General features: G+C 38.3%; 1 protein-coding gene and 1 pseudogene across 6 annotated transcripts in view; one reads left to right on the top strand and one right to left on the bottom strand.

Moving 5' to 3' along the window:
• Tmem117 (transmembrane protein 117) overlaps positions 1-23,681 on the top strand; it is a 559,715-nt gene that overhangs the window by 2,353 nt on the left and 533,681 nt on the right. For 5 of the 6 annotated variants that reach the window (XM_033763576.1, XM_033763575.1, XM_033763573.1 and 2 more), the window contains exon 2: positions 692-996. In XM_033763576.1, the coding sequence (XP_033619467.1) occupies positions 720-996 (277 nt within the window). In that variant the 5' untranslated portion in view covers positions 692-719. Of the gene's footprint in view, positions 1-691; positions 997-23,681 lie in introns of those variants that run through there. The other variant, XM_033763574.1, reaches the window with a different exon arrangement.
• LOC117286224 lies at positions 20,291-20,464 on the bottom strand (annotated as a pseudogene).

Here is a 23,681-nt window from a genome sequence, read left to right as displayed (position 1 = left end):
GTACAGTCAATATGTACTAAAAAAGAAGGGAAAGAAGCTCATACACCTGTACATACTTGTCAATATGTAGAAAAAGATCTGCAAGTCTACCCACCAAACTGCTAAGTGATGACAAGTTTGAGGAGAGGGGCTGGGTGTGTTCATTGTCAGTTTTTTGTTAATATATGTTTACTTTTGTAATGTTTTAACTTTTAAATGACTGTTTTCCGATTATGAGGTAAAATAATATATGTTTACTTTTGTTAATATATGTTAATATATGTTAATATATGTTTACTTTTGTAATGTTTTAACTTTTAAATGACTGTTTTCCGATTATGAGGTAAAATAATCTAAAACAGGAAAAGTGTTGCATTGATCTTACGTTGTATTTTCGTCTCTACTCATCATTTTAGTCACTGTTCCAATTTTGGACAATGTTCTGCCCTGTGACAGCCCCTCTTTTCCTCTACTCTTTTATTCTCCTTTCCTAAATCCCCAATTCATCCGAGGAATGACTGGATGATAAGAAAGGGACCCACTAACCTTCTTTAATCTCACAAGTGTTGTGTTGCCCCAAGGAGGACCAGTGTCATCTCTTTTAGATGCCTCCCTATTGAGCTTTTCTGAACAGATAGCAGGAAGAGCTGTTTTCTTTTTTTTTCAACTGCTTTTTTCCCCACTCTAACTGCATGTATCTTTTCTTACACAGGTCAACTACGGCATTGACGCTGTGAAGGATGGGTAAAGACTTTCGGTATTATTTCCAGCATCCCTGGTCTCGCATGATTGTGGCTTACTTGGTGATCTTCTTTAACTTCCTAATATTTGCCGAGGACCCAGTTTCTCACAGCCAAACTGAAGCCAATGTTATCGTTGTTGGAAACTGTTTTTCGTTTGTAACAAATAAATACCCTAGAGGAGTTGGCTGGAGGATTCTGAAGGTGCTTCTATGGCTACTTGCCATTCTCATAGGACTCATAGCTGGGAAATTTCTGTTCCATCAGCGTTTGTTTGGTAAGTACCATAACCCAGGAAATGTAATTTTTTTTAATGATTTAATTTCCTTTCTCTGAGAGAGGACTTCCTGATATCTAAGTGCCAATTTAGGATGCATTTCAGTTTGTTCCCTCGCCTTACTTTGCTATGCATTGTTGTAACTGGGTCCTTTAATTATTCTGTGTACTTTTTCTATTGCCTAAGGAAAATTAGCATGAGTAAAATTAGTAGCAAACTTCATTTGAAATATGACTTTAGAGATAGATGAATATGTATGTGATTGTAATTAGAAAAGACATAAGCCGGGCATGGTGGCTCACTCCTGTAATCCCAGCACATGGGAGGCTGAGGCAGGAGGATCACCGTGAGTTCAAGACCAGCCTGAGCTACATAGTGAGTTTCAGATCAGTCTCAACTACATAGTGAGACCCTGTCTCAAAAAAAACAAAACAAAACAACCCTCCCCCAAAAGAAAAGACATGAAATAGGTCTTATTTCATAAATAGAACCTGAAGCTGGGCATGGTGACACATGCCTGTAATCCCAGCACTCTGGAAACTGAGGCAGGATGATAGCTGTGAGTTCGAGGCCAGCATGGGCTACATAGTAAGTTCAAGGCAGCTTGAACTACATAAAGAGATCTTGTCTCAAAAAAAAAAAAAAAAACCAAAAAAACCAAAACACCCTGAATACGATATAGTAAAGAGTTTGTGAATTGTAAAGAGAATGCTTTTTATCACCCTGCGTTTTCATTAACTTAAGTTAACCATTGCCTGTGTATTTACATATATTGTCCATCCAGGGAATTAGAACTAGAACACTAACTTCTTACTTTCATTTTCTTAGAAAATTGGCTTTATTTTGAACCTATTATTCATAGAACAGCACATTATTGTAGTAAGAAACTTCGTGATGCCCCACAACAGAAAGAAAGACTAAATTAGATTAAGTTAAAAGGCAATTTACTATAAAGATACTGAGATATTTCATAGAGACCTAGGGTAGAATTCATTTTGGACATTGGGATAAATGGAAGCGGGCTTTTAATTCTGTCAGGATGCTGTTTGTCTCTACTTCTCTATCATTCCTGATTCATCTCCTTTCATCCTGAAAATTTGCTTGTATTCTCCCAGGCAGAATGGCTTGACTTTCCTGTTCCCCAATTTAAATTTTCTGGGAAGGGACTGAAGTGGCCAAATGGTGGATGTTTATTCAACAGATATTCAGCAGTCACTTATTACGTGCCAGACAGTATTGACAGTATTCTAGACAGTGCATTGAACAGATTCTCTGCTCTCATAACAACTCCTACAGGTGGGAGATTAAACAAATGAATATATGTGACATTAAGTGATAAATGCTGGAGGGAAAAAGAAACTAGTTTTTAATGCTGCAGTTGGATCAGTTAGAAATATAATTTAATAGTGGAGCTTTGGACTTAGCAATTACAAGATCGTAGACGAATAAGGGTATTTTCAGTCTGGAGATTTATTACATATAAATGACAATGTTTTAAGGAATAGAAAAGTAAATATTCATATATATGTATACACACATAATAGTCTATATACTATATACTCTAAATCTCTACATCTCAAACGATTACCACCTGTTTTTATTATATAAAATAAAATATGTTGGTTGTTGGTGGTCATACACACACACACACACACACACACACACACACATACATAGTATTAGGGATCCAACTTAGGACCTTGTGCTTGTGAGGCGGGCGGCAGCACCACTGAGCTAAATCCCTCGCTGGAGGTGGTTATATTTGAGTGATGATGTTAATTGACCTACCTATAGTGACAGGGGTAGGAACTAGATTGAAGTGAAGTTAAATTAAAGGTATCAAAGAAAGATAACATCTCTGAAGGTCTTTTTAGTCTGACACTTAGGACACAGGTAGAAATTGTGGTCTTGAAAGGACAAGAGGAGAGGCCCCAGTTCCTTAGATAGAGGCACGAGTGAGATAAAGGGCGGTGCTTTGAAATATATGTTTGAGTAGAGGAGCAGAGAGTATCTTCCCATACGGTAACCTCCATTTTTCTGTGAAGAAGCAGTGAAACTAAGGGTGGAAGGGTTTGATGATACTGGAGTTAAAGAAAGTGGCCTAGAGTTCAAATAATGACCGCAGGGAGTGTGGAGAAGAACTGACTAGGGAAAAATGAAAGTGTCGCTAATTAATTATTGCTAAAGCCCGTCAGAGTTAGCTGTTATAAATTCAAGTGACCCAATTTTAATTATTAAGCAATTTTCTTTTCAAGAGCTCAGTACCTGGAACAGAATTTGAGAGTGATTCACCTGGGTGGGGACTGCTTAGGCTTGCTATACTGGAAATAAAAGATGGAAAATAAACACAAAGTTCTGGAAAAACAGTCATTGATTTAATTAATAGGTTGTTCTGGTTGGACGTGGAAAGGAGGTAAAGGGAGACAGTAGATCTGGAAGGCATAGGCAAGAGATCAAAGATCTGGATGAAACTGAAAGGTGAAATGGAAATAGGAAAAGGGAAAGGATTGGTGGGTGTGGTTGAGTGATCTGTTGCAACAAAAGTACACTCATTCTTTAGTGGTAATTCCCAGCCAGGGTGTAGTCTTTGGAGTGTGCATGCCAAAGTGGATGGCGAGACAGGTCACTGACACAGAGGATACGTAGGTGTCTTAGTCACTTTTCTCTTACTGCTGAGACAAAATACTCGACCCCAGGCTCACAGTTTGTAGAGGTTTCAGTCCATGCTCCAAGGCGGGTGGCATGACAGTGGAGAAATAGTTCAGGGTATGCAGAAGGTAGCAAAGCAAGCAAGGGGGCAAGACAAGCCTCTTTCTGCCCGTTATATTGCATCTAGGCTACTAAGATGAGGGCAGCTGCCAAACCAATCAGTGGACAGATTTAGTAATCACCTACCCTTCAATCCTGTACCCTTAATCCTAGCATTGTACCATGAACCAGTCACATACTCTAAATTTAGCCACTTGTGAGAAAGCCCCACCTACGAGGCTTTGAGGGGTCATCTAGACACAAACCATAACATTTCCGCCATGGCCCTCCAAAGACTCATGTACATCCCTGTATGCAAAAGGCCTCTAGTCCATGTCCAAGAATTGCCAAAGTCCTAATAGTTTCCAGCATTGCTGAAAAGTCCAAGTCCAAAGTCTCCTCTGAGATTTAAGTCACTCTTAACTCTGAGCCCCTGTACACATGGAAAGGAAGTTAAACACTTCCAACATTCATTGGCACAAGATGGACGTTCCCATTCCAAAAGGTACAAATAAGGGGATATAAAGGAATGGTAACCACATCCAAAATCCAGCAGGGCAAACGTTAAGTCTTGTAGTTCCATGTGCAGCATCTGAGGGGATCTGTGATAAGTTATGCATTCCAAAGGGCTTGAGTGGCTCTGCCCCTACTGCACTTCTGCTGGTGGTAGCTCCCATGGCTTCTCTGTTGGGCTGGCTGTGCTCCCTCCTTGCGGTTTGTCCTCTGATGATTCCTGGCATCTCCAAACTCCTGGGGTCTCCTCTGCATCTTCAGCTTCACACACACAGCCTCACATGATGTTGCAGCAGCTGGCTCATGCATCAAGTATTGAACAACCACGGTGGTGTGCATAGTAATCAAATAGATGAGATAGGTTAAGGGTGGGTGGTGAGTGAGAGAGGCTAAGTTTCCAAGAATGGGTAGAGAGTGGTGGGCAAACAACAGTGCATATCTGTGACAAGCATTGGTTGGATGTGTTTGTAACACATGTGGAGAATTTTTTCAATACAGAAAGCAGCAAACATAGACCAAACGATTCAATTTGAAGAAATGTTATCTGCCTTATTAAAGATTAATTGAGTGTCATGGTTGGGGATTTGGATCAGTGGAGCCCACGCCTATCTTGCAAGCACAGGGTCCTGAATTCGATTCCTGGTACCAGAAAAAAAAAAAGATAAATTGAGTGTCATATGGTAAGGTAATAAGGACAAGTCACTTGGTTTTGTAATGCCTATATTTTGTTTTTATTCTGTTACACATTCATATTAAAATCACATTTCCATCATGACTTAGATTTAAATTTTGCTGTTAGCATAAGTAACGTAGCTCTGAAAAAGTATTCCAGGGTCTGGGGATTTAGCTCAGTGGTTCCGCTGCCTGCCTTGTAAGTATAAGGACCCGAGTTCAATCCCTGGTACCAAAAAAAGAAAAAGTATTCCAGACCGCAGGTGGTTTATTGAGTGCTTTTTAAGTACCAAATCCCTGGTACCAAAAAAAGAAAAAGTATTCCAGACCGCAGGTGGTTTATTGAGTGCTTTTTAGAAAAAAGAATGCAAAAGTGTGTCATAATTTTTGCATACACCTTAAAAGATTATATAATGTCAACTTCATTACTTTTTTTTTTGGTCCTGGGTATCAAACGGGACCTTGCTTTTGCAAGGCAGGCGGCAGCACCGGTGAGCTACATCTCCGGCCCAGCTTCATTCCTTTTTCAAGTATCTTTTTCTCCCTGCCTCGCAAGCACAAGGACCCAAGTTCGATCCTTGGTACCAAAAAAAATAAAAACAAACAGAAAGGTGAAATTCGGGAATCTTTTTTACAAAAAGTCTACAAAATTATATGGGGTATTAGAGAAGGCACAATAACCCGCAAATATTGATGAGTGATTTAAACGGACTTCTGATTCAATTTCCTAATAAACAGCAAGCTTGTGTTCTCTTTCTCCCTTGTCTTTGTGGCTATTGTTTCTTCCTTGGTTCATGAACTCTATCATTTCCTCCTAATAGTTCTCCCATCATTTTTCCTTATGGATTTTAGAATAATTTTTCTATATTGCCAAATGGCGTCTGTCTTGGAATAAAATCTAAATCCCTTTGGTTGACATCCACAGCTCTTTATGACTTACTCTGCTGGAATCCAAACTTGGTCGCTTGACGTTCTGTGCCATACAGAGCTCTCCTGAGGTGCCTTTGCACACACGCTGTCCAACGCCTCTCACACTTGTCCCCTTCCGGTCAACTTGGCTAATTTCTCTCTGTGATGTTCTCTCAGACTCACCCTTGTCAGACTTAAGTTGTTGTCTCTCCAGTTCCCATTTGTGTCCACCTGCACCGAAAGAGTCAGCAGGGTGCTTTGAAACGCACAAGCCTGCAGTCTTGGGGGGTGGGATCCAAAATGGAATGCAAACGCAAATGCTCTTACTGGCTTGGTATGTGATAAATGTTTCCGTCCCTGTTCTAAATAACTGGCATTTATACATCATTTATCTAAAAAGGCTGTGTTTCAGGAGAAACTGTCACAGTTAGAGAATGTGAGCTTGTGCTAGGGGGTGGGGTGGGGGCAGTGATGATGATGGTGTGTGTGAGTGTTGGGAGGAGTGGGACTGTGGAGGCACAGAACTTCTGTGGCAGAGATATTGAGATGGTTTGCAAAATGATCAGCGTAGTTTTATAATATCAGTTACACAGTGTCACCTTCTGTAATTCTGTACGAAAACACCAAACGTGATATATTAACTTGAATGTTGCTACTCCTTTCCTTTCACTCACTTGTAAGTCTTCTCTCATTTTATTATGGGAAATCTCTTGGAAAATTTCAGAAGAAAACACTATTCATTTAAAGCATCATGAGGAAGAGTGAATGATTCTGTAAACACATGACTTATCAATTTTATTTCTCTGTGCGAAGTACATATTACGGTTTTATGACTATTTATTTATTGCAGTACTGGGGATTAAACCCAGGACCTTTGCACTCAGCTACATCCCTGCCCTTTTTCATTTTTTTATTTTGAGAAGGGGTCTTCCAAAGTCACTAAATTCAGCCTGGGCTTGAGCTTGTGATCCTCCTGCATCAGCCTCCCATAGCGCTGGGGTTATAGGCATGCACCACCATTCCTGGCATTTATGGCTATTCAGCTAGTACCCTAATTTGAGTGCATAAGTGAAATAAAATTGATATAATCAAAATAATTCATTTAGTTTTAAAGTTCAATCTTGTTGAGGTATTATATTAGTATTTATGAAAATTACATTCCATTGAAGTTTCAGTTTATATGGTTCCAGTTCTGCTGGGCATGGTAGCACACTTGGGAGGCTGAGGCAGGAGTGTCACCATGAGTTTGAGGCCAGCCTGGGCTACATAGCCCTTGTCTCAAAAACCATAAACAAACAAGCAAACAAACTCCTTCACTCATTCTTCCAGTTCCTTTCACCGTGCCGGAGACTTTAATCTATTATTGGCTGGCTCCAAGGCAGAGACATCACGAGGGAGCAGTGTGGTGGAGGAAAGACACCTTACAGAAGCCACGTAGCAAAGCGAAAGGGAAAGAGCTAGAGAGGAAGGGGCCAGGGACCAAATATAGGCCCCCTGTTGCACTCTCTTCAACTAGAACCCACCTCCTGTTTCCATGTCCTCCCTCTAATGCCATCGAATTGTTTCCATTAGTGGACTGACCCCTCATGATCCAGTCACCTTACCAAAGCCCATCTTCTTGAATAAGTGGACAGTGTAGCATCTGAAAATGGTGCAAAACTATTCACATCGCATGGCTTTGTTCCCAAACGTATATTTATTTGTGCAGTTCTCTGTAGAACTGTTTCATTAATGTCTGATTTCCCAGCTACACAGTAAACCCATGAGAGGGCAGGGTTTTTGTTGATATTGCTTACCATTTCATTCTCCCTACAGAAGACAATGCCTGGTACACTAGTATTCGATAAGTTCAAATGAGCAAATAATATTTATTTGTCTTTTACGCATTAGCGTTGCCAGTGTTGCCATTTTATTGTAAGCCATAGAAGGGTATTCATTTGTTCATTCATGAAACATGAGATAAGCAATTTAAAATCTGGTTAAAGAGATAAGATGCGTATACATGAAAAATTAAGCACGCAGATAATATAAGGAAGTGCATATTGAGTATCAAATGAATAGCAGAGAGTATGAGTGCTGTGGGAATCCAAGAGAGGAGATCACAGTGGGCCAGGAAGGCAAAAGAAAGCTTTGCCGCCGATTTGGCATCTCAGTGGAGTCTAATGCATGAGTGGATTAAAAGGGTTACAAATAATACAAAGATTTCATTACAGAGTTCAGGTCATCGGGTACATGATGTGAACAAGGAAGGTGCGGATAACAGCTTTTTTTGAGAGTGTAGAGAAAACTCAGGAATTATCTTGACTGAAGGAGTTGTGTTAGAGAAGAACCAGAGATTCTGTGGAAAAGTAGGTTGGGTTTTTTTTGTTGTTGTTGTTTTTTAGGTGCCAGTATCCTAGCTTTGGATTTTATCTCCTCCATTATGGTCTCCGAATCAAGGAAGATAATTGAACAAGGTGTAGGGTGATGACATGATTAATCTTGAAGCTGAATCTAAGGGGAATTGGAAAGTGAGTGATTGAGGTGTACAAAGGAAATAGGAAGGCATTTTAGAAGCTGCTGGCAATATCTCAGGGTTAGATTGTGGGCATCAGTCTGCACTGAAGATAGAACAATGGGAAGTCTACAGGATGGTGTTATGGGAGACCCTGTGAAGCTTCTAGTAAATGTGAAATTGAAGGTGAGTAGGAAGGTAGTCTGGGGTGCCTAGGAGAGTGGTCATCTTACTGGAGAGAGAGAGAGAGATATATTAGGTGATGACCTGCCTACCTTGAATAGTGCTCAGAACAGAATACAGTGTGCTCACTAGATTTAATCCAGGCCCACCATTTTTATTCAAAACCCTGTGGCCAAATGTGTTTCATGCACTTATACTTAGTAGGGCACCCCATTGTCAAGCATATGAAGTTGAATGTCTATTTCTGTAGACATTTATATGAAGTCAGATAAGTAAAGACTACAAAGAGCCCTCAAATAATTTCAGGTTAGGTTTTTCTTGCTAAAACATTGTGATATGGTTAGGTCTTATCGATAAATTAGTTACAAAGACCAGAGTCTTTTGAATTTCAGAGTTATAAAAAGTGGATTGAGACCTCCATTTGGATATAATAAGCATTTCATTCCCTCAAGATATCCAGCTTCATAAAAATCCAGATTCTTTTCTGGTAGGCTGTGAATTTTAAAAAAGAATGGTTTTTAGATGGCTAAAAAGAATAACTTTATGGCTATAATAGATTCCAAAGATATACTTTCTTGTGTTTATACTATGTGAGCTTTTAAAGGGCTTGCTATTTTCTGTGTACCTAGGTCTGTTTTAATTTAAAACCAGAAATTTTGAGGGGGAAAAGCATTCTCAATCTATCGAGAAATTTGAGAAGATACATTTTACTTTGTTTCTTTTGTTTTATTGAAGTGACTCAATAATATTTTGTCATTAATGAATTTAATTGCACTAACTGCCTGTTTTTAGTTGTCTTAGTTTTAAGCCTGGTTTGAGATTTTCCCCCCTTTTATTTTGAACTACATAAAGATTTTATTTTAAAACAGAAAAGATTTAGGCCTTCCAAAAATGTGAGCAAGATAGTCATGTTGATGCAGGGATATGAAAACATGAAAATCCAAATATTTGGGAAAGAAAAAATGTTATTTCAATACAGTGGTATAAGTATGGTTTGAGTTCCTTTGTGTTAATTTGATATTCAAATAGCTGAACAAAATAAATGGTTATCACTGTAGTTGATAGTATATTTTAAAAAGTCTATTTGTGATTACCCAGCATAAATGTCACCAATTAATTAATTATTGTATTATCAGGACAATGAGGACTTCATTTCAGGGGAATTACCTGAACAAATGCTAGATATGTAGTCAGATACTACTCAGCACATCCATAGTTTTAAATTTTTTCCTCTCAAAATATTACACAATAATTGATACTCTTGACAAATATTATTTAAATGTTGTATGACCACCTTCGTTTTTTACCAATTGTTAATAAATGCTAGGAACTTCATTATTTCTAAGTGTTTAAATTGTCAAAACTCAGTTTCTTTCTGTAGAGTATGGAGTTTTATTTTAAGAGTCAAAGTGATCAAAGAATTCAAGTTAGAGAAAAACGGTATTCTAAAGCTTGGAATGGTCTTCTGGCATAATAATTTTCTTTATAAAGGAGCTTATTTATGTATTCGACATTAAGATAGATTAGAAGTAACCCAGGAAATTATTAATTTTTTTTTCAGTACCAAGGATTGAACTCAGGACCTTGCACTTGTGAGGCAGGCGGCGGCACCACTGAGCCAGGTCTCCAGCCCGAATTATTATTTCTAAAAAAAACCCAGTGAATACAGTTCATCACAGAGATGTTTGGTGTTACAAGAGCTACTGAACTCAGTAGCCCTTTACAAAAGACTTAGTCCTGTTACTTTAATGTCCTTCTCTCTCATAGAGCCTGGAAGGAAGAGGAGGCTGGAACTTACAAAGATACAGTCCTTTCCTCCCACACCTCTTACTGGGTGCCTCCCTGCGTCTGCGCTGCGGTCAGCCGCGCCACCATTTGCACTAAACAGCAATCGCTGCAGCTCCAGTGTGATAGAATCGTCTGGCTGCTCTAGTTCCTGTAGCACAGAGGATACAAACACTGTAAAAAGATAGCTCAAGGAACTAATAAACTAACTCAGGTTCGAGCACTGTAATTAAGCAATTACAAACCAGGGTGTCTTTCTAGGTACTTTTTACTGTACTTGATAGACTAGTCACTCAGAGGCTAAGGGACTTTTCCTTTCCGGGTGTGCTTCTTGCCTTCTTCTCCTCTTCTTATTTCCCATCAGTGGGAGGTCAAGGCAGAAGTTCCTAATGAAGGTACCTCTCCAATGGAATTGCAGCAGGCATTAAGATCCACACATACACTGCAGAGGAAACGACTCCACTCTGTGCGAGATGTGACTAGCCAGCGTGGGCCTGACAGCTGATTAAATAACATGCAGTAAAATTGGAAGTGAAGAGTCCTTGCTTATTTGATTCGTTTAAAACCACATTGATAGGGGTTTGTTGTTGGTTGTTCAAATCGTAGAGTGATTAGTCACCGCTGAAACAGATGTGTGATTTGAGAGGGTACTGACTTTTCTTCCTGGTTTGTTGTCATTTTTCTTCTATTAATTACCACAAAATTTTTTGTGTGTGTGATACCAGGGATGGGACTCAGGGGTGCTCTTATCATTGAGCTACATTTCCAGGACTTCTAAACTTTCAACAATTTTAATATAAGGTCCCACAAAATGTGCCCAGGCTGGCCTCCAATTTGCAGTCCCCCTGACTCAGCCCCCTGAGTAGCTAGATTGTAAGGATGTGCTGTTGTGCCCAGCTGGAATAAAATTTTTAAGATATTTTCACTGAGTTAAAATACGATGTTACTTAGGAGGTGTGATGAACTCACAAGGATGTTAACAACTGGCAGGAGTGGGAGATCTCATTCCAAAGGGTGAATAATTTATGGTAGATGGGAGGAAGTAGGAGAACGTTCTGATATGGTGGTTGTGTTACCCTGCAGGGTTCAGGATAGAAGGGGACAAAGGAAAGCAATTACAAGACTTCTGGACACATGGGTATCTGACTGGGCTAAGAGGCTTCTCTAGCAAAGACTGTTGGTTTACAGAGGTGGTCCTAACACTCTGCATCTCACTGTGAATACTGGCAGTTGATAGAAGCAGTTCTGTGTTTTTGTGTTTAACATGGCTGTTGATAGGTAAACAGAAATGTACAGGGTTGATTTTCCTGACTCCAAGGTCACCAGACTAGCCAGCAGAAGAATTGGCAAATGGCTGAGCCTTCTGATTCACAGATGGGCACCTTTTCAGGCTGCCCAGATGGTAAACTGGTAGCTGGCGAGCCTGGCCTGTCTGCTTTAGGACTGGACTGCACGAGGCTACTCCTTACAGCTTTGGTCCACATTGTCTGTTTCAGTGATCTTTCCTGGCATTGACTCTGACGTGACCAGCCCTTTTTGTTGGTTAAAGTTATTTCACTGACCCAGCCAGAAGGTGTACAGTTCCACAAAGTGTGTTGTTGCTGTGGAACTCAGAGAAACTCAGCACAATTCTTCCATCCTTGCAACCATCAGTAACCTAGTGTTCCAGGCTGGACTCTGTTTCTTCCCTTTGATTTAAGAGGAGTATGATTGCCCATCAACATTTTCCTTGCCTGGTCCATGATTGTCGTAATACTTTCTGTGTTCTTGAGGTCATGAACAGTGAAATGATTAAATCAGCTAAGAGTGGACAAGCAAATCCCGTATCCTGGGAGACTGAGTTTGAATTTAAATATTAATGTTTCTTGCTACTTTATAACTTGACCCCTTTAAATGTCCTTCTCATTTTATTTCTGTTTGAACAGCAATATCATGTTGAGCACCATCACTGACAAACATTAAGTATTTATTGTTCAGAAGGGATAGTGCTAGCTGCCATGAGCCTCAGCCTATCAGGAGGTTACAGTCTGGCAAAACAACTACACAGGCATATTTAAATATAGCTGCATTATCAGATACAGATTAGACACAGACATAAAAAAATACAGCTGCAACATCATTGTAGTGCTAGCCGATGATAATCGCCTCCTCGGTGGGATGGACCACTCATTCTGAAGGGTAAGAAGTCCTCCCTAACATAAATGGTCAGATAAGGTTAATAGTGAAGTAGGAGTTTGTGGGATCCAGGGATCACAGGGTGGATGCATCTGTTTCTTTGGTACATCTTAAGCTGTTGCTGAGCACTTTCAATAATGGAGAACTCACCACCTCTAATAAAAATCTCTGTTGTGACCCACATTTCCTTGGTCTGAAGCTGAGCTTTGCCTTGGGGCACCACTAGAAAGATCTGTGGAAGGAAGAAGGAGGGCATTTCCAGCTGGAGAAGTGACAAATGCAAAACTGAAGGAAAGAGAAAGGGGGAAATGATTTGGGGAGTGTGAACAAGGCACTTTCCCTTGTAGCAGATTTGTTTCTTGCTTTGGGAAATGGAAGTCTTGAATTCCAGGTTGAGGAACTTAAAATGTATCTTGAAAGCATTAGGAAGCCACACAACACATCCCTCCCTGAAAAAAAATTTAAATCTAAAAAGTTGTGTAAGATTATATATAAAGCAAAACACATGAAATGAAATAACAAAGTTAAAAGTTTTTGATCACAAAGATGGCAAGATCAAAATCATGTGAAAAGATGAAATCGGAACTCATTGTTTCTAGGCAGCGACGTGTGCAGTTGCTGGGTAGCACCCGGCCTCAGTGGCCAAATTCACCTTAGAGATGATGTCAGTGAGAGTGGACAGGAGGAAGGAGGAAGTGTGAGCAGACCTGATGATGCACGTACACTCTTCTCCTCCTTCTTTTAAAATTAACATCTTCATTTTTGTGACTTTCATTACTGAAGTCCATCCCCATCATATACTGAACAGAAGATATGTTAATCTCTTTTTAAAATTGAAAAATTAAATTCTCATTCGATCATCTCTGTCTGCTCTCCAAGTCTGCAGAAAGAAGTGGATGTATAAATCTATTTTTTGTAGCCCTAGGAAAGACTAAAGAAAAACAGACTTATGTTCACAGATGTACATGTTAAGATGTGAAGGTATGAATATCATTGGGTTTCTTCTCTGAAATTTAGAATTTCCTGAACTTCTTCACTCTTTGGATCGTGCTTATTGGTTTATCTCAACTCCTTTGCAAAGTGTAGGAACCTGAAGTACAGGTGTTGATTTTGTTTTGCTTAATAAATAACTTACTGAATGTTTTCTAGGCTCCAGGGATCCACTATTGAACAAAAAAGTGCCTGCTGTGGTTGAGTTTACATCCTAGTGGGAAACACAGACACTAAACAAATGGACACCATTCTATACTATGACAGAGGAAAGTAATGCTGTGGTGACTGATCCAGTAGGTGGAGTTGGGTGGGGAGAGTCCAAGAAGTCACCATAATTACCTCGCTGATGAGGTGGTATTTGAATAGAGACCTGAAGATGATGAAGGGGCAGTTTCTGCATTTTCTAGGAGAAGACATCCCATGAAGGGCAGGGCAAGTACGGAAGCCACAGGCAGCAGTGTATACAGAGTGTTGGGTGCACAGTAGAGGGAGGTACAAGGTAAGCAGAAAAGAGAGTAGAAGGATCAATGGAGGTCAGGTGAGATAGCAAGAGTGCAGGATTTCATTTTACAAGGCAATGACTAATAGATATATCTGTGTAACTTTGTTCTGTTTCTAACTTAAATGGAGTGTCTTTAAAACTGGTGTTTTAGAGAAACCCTAATATTTCCTCTGAAATAGTGCAAAATCAGTGGCTTTAGTTCTGCAGTTTCCTTAATCTTCTGAACTCCCCATTTTGGCTCGTTGGTAGGGCCGTCAACACTGACTCCCTCCCAAAAGTGGGAAACAGAAGTGAAAAAAAAGCTATTTCTCAAGAGTGTCTCCACTCTGTGCCTGCCTGCATCTCTGTTCCAAGGAATCAGTGCCATATCTGTGGTGGCACTGTCCAATTGGAGGTGGGAAGGTCAACTTGGAAGCAGCAGTGGTGGGGACAGTGAAAGCCTTTCTGACTCTCACAACACCGCACACAGTAAGAGAAACATCTTTCTTCCTCTGGGGATGAACAGATGTTTTGTTGTGGTGAGCAGTGATGTGGTTGTGGTGACGGGGGCCCAACCCCAGCATGCGTGTGAGCCCAGGCTCAAGCAAATGACACATCCATTTATTTCTAGATTGCTTTCCTGCTTCTATTTAGAGCCTAAACAGATTACTGAACTCTGTCTGAATTTTGTAAACACAAGTGCAGAACAATCCGTGTCTAAAAGAGAACAGAGAATTTACTGAACAGCTGATTCTAGTTGACAGAACAAACTGAATGTGAAACAAGAATATTTTTACTCTGCCTCAGAAAACTGTCAGCAGTGGGAGGAGGATAAGCATTGGATACAGTACTTCGACAATTCTAGACATTATTTTAGTCCTACATGTGCAAGACAGGTTAATGAAAGAGCTGTCCTGCATTCATTCAGGAGGACTTTTAGAGTGCCTGCTAATGTGCAAGGTACATCCTAGGCATTGGAAATGGAACAGTGAAATATAAAAACCTCAAGGTTTTTGTTCTCACAGGTTGTGTATTGTACTGATCGTGGTCATTTGTGTAATTCATCAGACACGTTTATCTCATCACCTCTGACACATGGTGGGATTATGCGTCCTGGTCTTGTGGTTAGTTCTGGTGGGTTAGTGGAAGGTGGGGGTGACTTCTGAAGAAGAGCATTAGATCACACATGTACGACCCTCCAGCTTTGCTCTTCCTTGGTGGTCAGCAGTGTTGCAGATAATTGCTGCACACTTGAGTCCCAGGCAAGGGCCATGTGGGGTAGAGCCGTTAACTGTCCCTTAGGGGGTGTGTAGTGTGAGAAGGAAATAAACCTTCATTGTCCTAAGCCACTGTGACTTAATCACAGAGTCACTATCATGGTATTATAAAAAATGATAGGATATAACAAGAGGTATTAAAGAGGTAAATTATATTTTTAAATGTTCAAATTTAAAAGTGAGGGTTTATATTATTTCTCTGCTTCCATCTGAAGAGGTTAGAAAAAGAGCAATTTGAACCAAAAGCAAGTAGGAAGAAGAAAATAATAAAGAGCACATAAGAACAGAAATAAAGTAGAAAAAAATTAACTGATTTAAATGTTAATGTTTTGAGATGATTAATATAACTGGAAATCGTTAGTAAGATTGGTAAAAAACAAAGATAGAAAAAACTATGAATATCAATAATTAAATGTTGAATATCAAGAATGATTTAAGAATTAAAGAGGAACTATTAATTTGTATGTATGGACTGAAAACAAGTAAAATGTATAGGGACTACTAATTTAAAGCCTATATTTTCAGGGATCATTTCTATCGTTGGTTACTAATTTATTTCAATAAATTATCACCCAAACCCCACAAAAGAAATAGGCAAATTTCTTGACAGTCATAATTTGGCAATATCGATACAAGAAGAAATAATCTGAGTAGCTGTATTTTTATATAAGAAATTGAATTCATTACCAAAAACCTGTCCACAGAGAAATTTCCCAGCATAAATGTTTCTACTTTTTTGTGGTCTTGAGAACTTTGTTGCTGCTGTCTTTCTGTAAGCAAAAAAGAGAATCAAATTTGATTTATTAATTCACTTTACCTAATGCTAGTTTAGTACTTATGCTTCAGTACTGTTTCTAATTGCTTTTTGAATAATATGTTATTTGCCAGAGACGTGTGTCACAGTAAGATGATTAAGAGGAAGGATGATAGGATGAGGGACAATGTCAAGAAAGATTATTTCCCACAATAACTGCAAAATAGTACATATTCAACTGTTTCACTGGTGACAGAAATTTGTTGGCAAACTGAAACATGTGTACTCTGCGGTGGGATCAGTGAGTCTTTACCTTGCTCTTGTTTTCTGCATGTGCAAAATGAAAAACAATGGTGAAAACCTGAGATATGAGGCAGAATTGGATCCTTTTCTGTTCTCATTTCTCGTTTTATGCCTTTCAGACTCATGCTGTTTGTTCACTTGCTTCTCTGCATTTCACATCTTATCTGCCCTGAAAATTTATTTTGAATATTACCTTTGTTTGTCTTTCTATAAACTTTTATCGTCTTAGCTATTTCAGGAGTTCAATAAAGATTTCTGGATGGATGCATGAGCAGATGAATGAACAAACAAAAGTTTATCTTATGGTAGATGACACAAAGAAACAATCTCTTTACAGCTTTATCCTCACTGGTATGATGGTTTTGTGACTGGGAATTCATTCACATCTATCTCTGGCTGTGTGCACAGCAGTGACTCGTATTTAATACCGCCATCTAAGCTGTAACAGAGCAATTTTGCAGCATGTGAGAAAGAGTACTTGTTATTGACCTGATTTGATAATTTAAAAAATCAAAATAACTTTATTGAACTAAAAACTTGCATACCACACAATCCACAAACTTAAAAGGCAAGATTTAATAGGTTCTCACACGTTAACAGAGTTGTACCACTGTAACCACAATCCAGTTTAGGTCATTTCTGTTATCCCAAATCAGGACATCCTGCCCACTACCATCCTCTCCCAACCCCTCTCCCCCAAATCTAGGCAACCTTCAAGCCACTGTTTGTCCACATAGACTTTCCCACTCTGGGAACTTCCTTTTTTTTGTTTCTTCTTCAAAATATACCATGCTCATAACAACGATTTTTATAATTGATGTATGCGAAAAGAACCTAATGTTTCATAAGGAATTAATCGGAGAAAATTTCCAGTATTTATAGAAGAATGTTTCCTGTGTTTACTGCACAACACTGGACTCTTTGAGTCTTTAGCAGTTCTTTCAGCTGTTGTTCTGATGATGGGGGAAAATTCATATATGTGAATTTTGCGAGTCCTATATTAATTCCTTCACTCGTTGGCTACCACATTTATTGATTACTGAACATAGAATTGTGCTTTACCTTAAATGGTAAAGTTTCTCAGAGGTAATTAATGCAAATGAATGTGTCAATCCCTGCTTCTTTTGTGGAGCTATGACTAAGGCTTTTCAAAGTACTCTGTCTTCAGAATCAACTGCCACTTATCTCAAACCCAGGCTCATAATTTTCCATTTTTGGCTCATGTTCTGTAGGGAGGGGAGCAAGGATCGACTTGAAAATAGTATTGGCATAGAACATCATTTTGAGCACCAGTACTATCCTAAAAATAAAAAAAGTATTTGTCCTTCTAACCATAGAAAACCTATGACTAAGGCACTGTGAATACTTGATGAATGTGTAGTTCAGTGACAGCAGGAATTCAGAGGTAGCAAACTTTTCTGCAAGATATTTTCTTATAAACATTTGTTTTGCTGCCTTTTATTGAGACTACCAAGTACTTTTTTCAGAGCTTTTGTGTGTTATTATGTCGACAGAGAATTCGATTACTAAAGAATGAAAAATCATATGTCATTATATGACATATTGTATAGAAAGAGGTTGAGCATAATTTGCTGATGATCTCTCACTTGCAAAGGTAATTTTGAATTTTTCCAAGTTCTAGTTAAGGTAATAACATGCTTCCCCCACTCTACCTGATATCAAGCATGATGTCTTGCTCCATGGTGCAAAGAAATAAAATGTAGCCGGTCTTTAATTCTTAATACTGTTATAGCATTATGAAATTTCTATAATATTCATAAATTATAGCTTTCTTTTTTCCCCTTGATACTTTTTTGGGGGAGAGGACAATGAAAAAATAAATAAGAAGTGGCACAAATGAGGCATTTTACGGCACTGGAAAATATCTTGAAATAAATATTACAAGTCTGAGTCTAAAGAGTAGAGGAAATTGTCAAAGAAGAGATAGGAAGATTAGTAGATACTTGCATTAAAGATACCACAGGGGATAAATTATTTAGATTCTCAGTAGTGATGATGCTTCAGGAGAGACAGAAGAATCTTACAGAGAGCAGTTAAATGTGCTGACAGAGATGATAAGGACAACAGTTTCTAAATGAAAACAGTTTCTGTTCTACCCTCTTTATGAAATAATAATATTTGATGGATTTGAATTCTCAAAGGGCTATCACACAGTTTAAATATGAAAGAAAATATCTCTTTCATTCTTTTTAATAGGCTCAGTGCAGTATAAGCTTTCATGTTTAATGAGTGCTGTTCAGCATAGGGATTATTCAAAAAGTTAATTATTTGTTTGAGAAATCCACTTTAATCAAAATCTTTTTGTATATGAGTATATTTACATTTTACAAACACATGAAATCATGATAAGGGTAAATGTTGGATATAAAACTATAAAAGAGTTTTCTCTTTTCCAACATTCAGAGATTTACAGCTATAATGAAGCTGCTATTTAACAATTAATTTTGATGCTGAAATATAATAAAAACATTGAGTTACTAGCTGGCAGCCGAAAGTTAAAATTTATGCTGAGGCAGGAAAATATTTTGTTAATCATATGTCATTAACATGCTTGTTCTTTTCCATTTTAATATTTTAAATATTTTTCTTTCTCTGTTTCCACCTATTTTTACTGTAGTGCTCTTTCTGTTATTATTTTTCTTCTGTTTGGTTTTCTTTGTTTTATTCTGAGGGTTTATTTCTTGCCTTTTGCCAATATCTATACATAAGTTTTTGATATTTGCTTTCTTTTGCACTTTTTTCTCCACCTTAAAGCTACAAAGCATATACTTGTTCTCTCTTCCTTTGCTTTATTCTTTTAATGATCTTTTGATCATTTATTATTATAACAATTGACATAATTATTTTGTTACAACTTTCTCTTAATCTGAACTGAAAAATCCGCATATCTTTCCAGTTATACTCTGGCTTGTTTTTTCTTTTGTTACTCTCATGTGTTCTTATTTTTCTATGCTACTTTTTCTCACTTTGGTAATTGTGGATATTCTCTTTATTACTAAAGCTAAACTTACTTAAATATCATTGTAGAAGGAAATGAAAATACTGAAGACAAAGGAACATTCTGCTTTTCCATTACAACGGACAGGAAGGAATTGTGGATTTTGTCTCTTTTTAGGGCTAAGAGATCAAGAATTAAACCCTAAAATGTAGCCTGGAAGATAGTCTGATTTCCCAAACCTTTATTGTTTTTGGTTTTAATCTACGCAGGTGCTTGGATAATTGATTCTGCACTTTTAGAGTTCTTTTAAATGTCACTTGTTCTTCAGTTTAAACCCTTTTTGAATACAGCACACAATGAGCACTCTGTACATATCAGCTGAGCTAATTTGAGCTTGTCTAATGTGCTGGTTTCTTCACCACCTGGATATGCACTTGCCCTCAGCTCCCTCGTTTCTACAGGGGCAGTGGTGATATCAAATTGGACCCAATGGGATGGAGCGAGGCCAGGATGACAGAAATCCCTCTAGGGACACAGGTAGGAATTATGCTTTCTCCCTAGTAAGTAGCATTTGGTATTTGATGAGTTTTCTCTTGTAGCTTTTCAAGTAATAGGAGATTCCCAGGGGAGCTGAACTGGTTGATACAAGCTGCATTAATTCTTTGTGAAAAACAAAGTAACTTCAGTTATTTGGAGCATAATAGACAGGATTGCCCCAAATTCTTTTGTAAATGGATTTTCCCCATAAAACCACATTTTATTGTTTGATATGAAGCATAGAGAAAGTCTGTGCTTTCATCATGTGCTCTTCTCTTTCTTCAGCCCCACTTTTTGAAATTCAAGGTCTCCATTGCTGATCTTCCATTTTCTTATTTTTTAAAGCATGTGCACACCAGAAATGTTCCATTAAATTTTTTATCTATAAAAGTATAACTATGCTCAGGAATGGTTATTGGCATTTTGTCTCAGTCCAGTGAAAGCGATAGGAAGACCGAAGTGTTCAAAAACTGTGGGTACCAATGGCAACCTAGCACCGGTTAATCACTGTCCTGTGACAACCCAGATCCAGCGTTGCTGAAAATTTGATTTCTCAAAAGGACCAGAGATCCATATTTTATGAAGATCAAGTATATTTTAATGTTAAGAAATGATTTTAAACATTTAAAAAGTTACAATGTTTGACACGATACACTTGATCTTAGCCAAAAGGCCGAGAAGCGATTTGTTTGACACGATAAAGGGCAACTGAAATAAGTTTTTGGGATAGGATTTTCCTGAAGCAATTTTCCTCAGTAATTTTTAGCTGTTCATGTATACTATTTCTGGAAATCTATAAATTGAAAAATACTAACTTAATGTGACATGTAACATGTATTTTAAGTGAAATACCAACAGTAACTTTGTAGCATAACAGTTTGCTTAAACCCAGGACAAGGGCATGAGGAGGAGAATGATGGGGAAGCGTGTGTGCTTTTGTGTGTAGGTATGCATATGCATGTGTGTAAAAGGAATAGGTCTGCACAGGCAAGGGGTTAAGCAGGAAGGGCTGGGCCACAGTGTACCAGGAGCGAGTTGAGTCGTACAGGTTTTCCTGTGGCTGAATGTATCCCACTGTCTACTGTCCTGGCTACTGTTGTCCAGGAGTAGATTTACTTGGGTTCTTTTGAGATACTGGAAACCTGCATCTGAGCTTTTGGCATATGTTATTGCTTTATGCTTTCAGCAGTTCAAGCATTTCAACCTGTCTTAAGTTTCTTGTTTCTATTCTAAATGTCATAGAGGATCATATCCAATAGTTTCTTTCGTAAATTCAGTTTTCAATCTCTTGATTATTTTTTTCCCCTTTACTCTGTATGACTTTGGTTGCACTTATCGTCTACCTGCTTGAAATTCGAAGAATCCAATTTGGGATGGGGCCTAGAACAAAAACATGTTGAGCTGCTTTGTTTACTACTGAAAGAAAGAGTGACAAATTAGTACAGCACTCCTGGGTCTGGCTAACAAGGAGCAATGGGAAAAAAGCCGAGGCCAGTTTATCTCACCTTGACGTTCTCATCTCTTTCCCATTTCATGTTATTTTTATTATTGTTATTATTGTTGTTATTTTCCAAATGGTATGCGTTCACAGGTCCCATCCTCTCTATACCTGGAAAAACTTTCATGTATCTCCATTTAGTAAATTGATTCATGTGGAATAATTTGAATGGTTTAAACTATCACTTGTCCAAATTGAAAACCTTGTGGGGTAGTTTTGATTGAATAGGCCCATTGGGCAAAATAGCCTTCGTCCCAGGTTTCTTCTCCCTCTTCTCCATGATGTCCTTTGTAGGTTTTTTTTATTGGTATATTTTAGGTGTACAATATAATGACATTCATCATTGCAAACTGTACCTTTACATCGTATATCCTGGTTCGTATTTGTTCCCCCTTCCTCTGACTTCCTTTCAACCCCTTCACCCCTATTTACAAAGACTTTGTTTCCATTTTTTCCTTTTCTCATATTAATTCCATATCCCTTCTTTCCTTTCCCATACCCTTCCCTCTTCCCCTTCCCTTTTACCCCTTTTCTTCCCATGTCACATTATCTATTATACCTTTTGATCCTTAATTACATTTCAGTTTCTTTTGGAAGATGAAAGCTTTGCCGTTCATCACCTGCATGTTGTCTAGTAGTTCTTCTTGTCCCTGGGAATTTGTCTCTTCCGTGTTCATCTTGCTGGCACATGTGGTAAAGATCAATAGCTGGTATAATCATGATTTGGCTTCTTCAGTAACAGGCAGGTATGGTGGCATTTCCTGGCTGCTCTTGGGAGCCCTGACAGAATCATCTGTGGCTGCCTACCTAGCTGTCTTGCCTCTTCTTTGCTATTCAGTCCCCATCTAGCCTTTAGGCTCCCGGGTCAATCTCCTTGGTGGTGTATCATGTCTAATGTCAACCTGGAACTTAGATTGATCTGGCAGATGAAGTTTCCAGGGCATCTGCCTCATATCCACCTGCCAGGTACAGGATGAGAGTATGGAGAGCATATACTTTCTTCCTACTACCCTGCTGGAAAGTACCATACACTGTTTCCACTGACACTCTAATGATAAGGATACTGAGGTCCTGAGAGCTGAGAAATCTCCTATCACTTATTTGCTCTGTAGCCTTAGGCAATTTATACAAATTTTGTAGTACATTAGATATGGTAGTACCACAGTCTTGTTACAAAGATTAAATTATACAATTCCAAATAGTTTTTGAGCCTATGACCTGCCCTATCTCCTAAAGCCCCACTGCCTCATTACCTGGGACCTCAGCTCTTCCTGTCCTCACAGACACAGTAAGTTTTCATTAAGTTTCTGCTTTTTCAGCATTGTGCCTAGTATAGTACCTGGTATAGAGCTACTGAATAAATATTGATGGAACAGGTGTTAGACAAACAAAAAAATGAAGTGAAAAACACTTAGCTTCACTCTACAGGACTATCGTTGGCATTTTGGCAGATGTTTTCCGTTAGTATCCTTTCTCTGAAATTATTTCAGAGTAGTGACATTCAGGGATAGGGATTTAGCTGAGTGACACCGCGCCTGCCTCGCAAGCACAAGGTACTGAGTTCAATCCCTGGTAACAAAAAAACAAAACAAACAAAAAAAAGTGACATTCAGTTTAATATTCTCTTTCTTATTTAAGAATATTTTTAAACATCTTACATTGTCAACGTCTTTCCAAATTTTTATACATAGTATAATCCACTTTTAGTGTATGTTTATTGTGTGGCTATCATAATTTACTTGTTTTCTTGAGCTTTTGGATATTTCCTCTTTTTTATAGACAGGGCTTCAGAAAATATGCATCTATAAACATTAAAATATATGCCATATTTGTTCAATTTTTTCTTTTGAAAAATTTATAGAATTGCAATTTCAGAGTCTACAGAAATACAAATGTTAGGTTCTGCTGCCTGCCTCGCAAGCGCAAGGACCCGAGTTCAATTCCTTGGTACTAAAAAACAAAACAAAACAAAAAAAACCAAAAAAAACCCAAAATTTTGACTTGCTACATGTTTTAGGTTGTTTTATGAACTTTCATGTTCAGTTTGAAAAAAATACCATTTGTTAAAAAGAAGCCCTAACTCTTGACTCATTAATTGGAGACTCTATCCTATAGAAATTAAAGTGCTTTTATGTAAACATACATTCAAATTAGAGGTAGGCTTGTAGCAGCAAATAGTGTGAATGACCATATAAGAATATGTTTGAATGAAACAGAAACCCTCTGTTCTACATAATATAATGCAGCCAGGGGTCTTTATCTGTAACTTTACCAAAGTCCACAATGCTAAGTGAGAAACCCAAACTGCAGATCAGTGTGCATAGCAGGTTTCTGTTTCTTTGAAAACAAAATAAAACACAGATATACACACACTTACACATACAAAAACACACTATATATATAT

The sequence above is a fragment of the Fukomys damarensis genome, unplaced genomic scaffold (assembly GCF_012274545.1).
Source record: "Fukomys damarensis isolate Sample0158 unplaced genomic scaffold, DMR_v1.0_HiC HiC_scaffold_15, whole genome shotgun sequence".
In the NCBI taxonomy this organism is placed as follows: Eukaryota; Metazoa; Chordata; class Mammalia; order Rodentia; family Bathyergidae; genus Fukomys; species Fukomys damarensis.
Note: the sequence above shows the minus strand (reverse complement) of the source record. Positions and strands in the feature narration are given on the sequence as shown.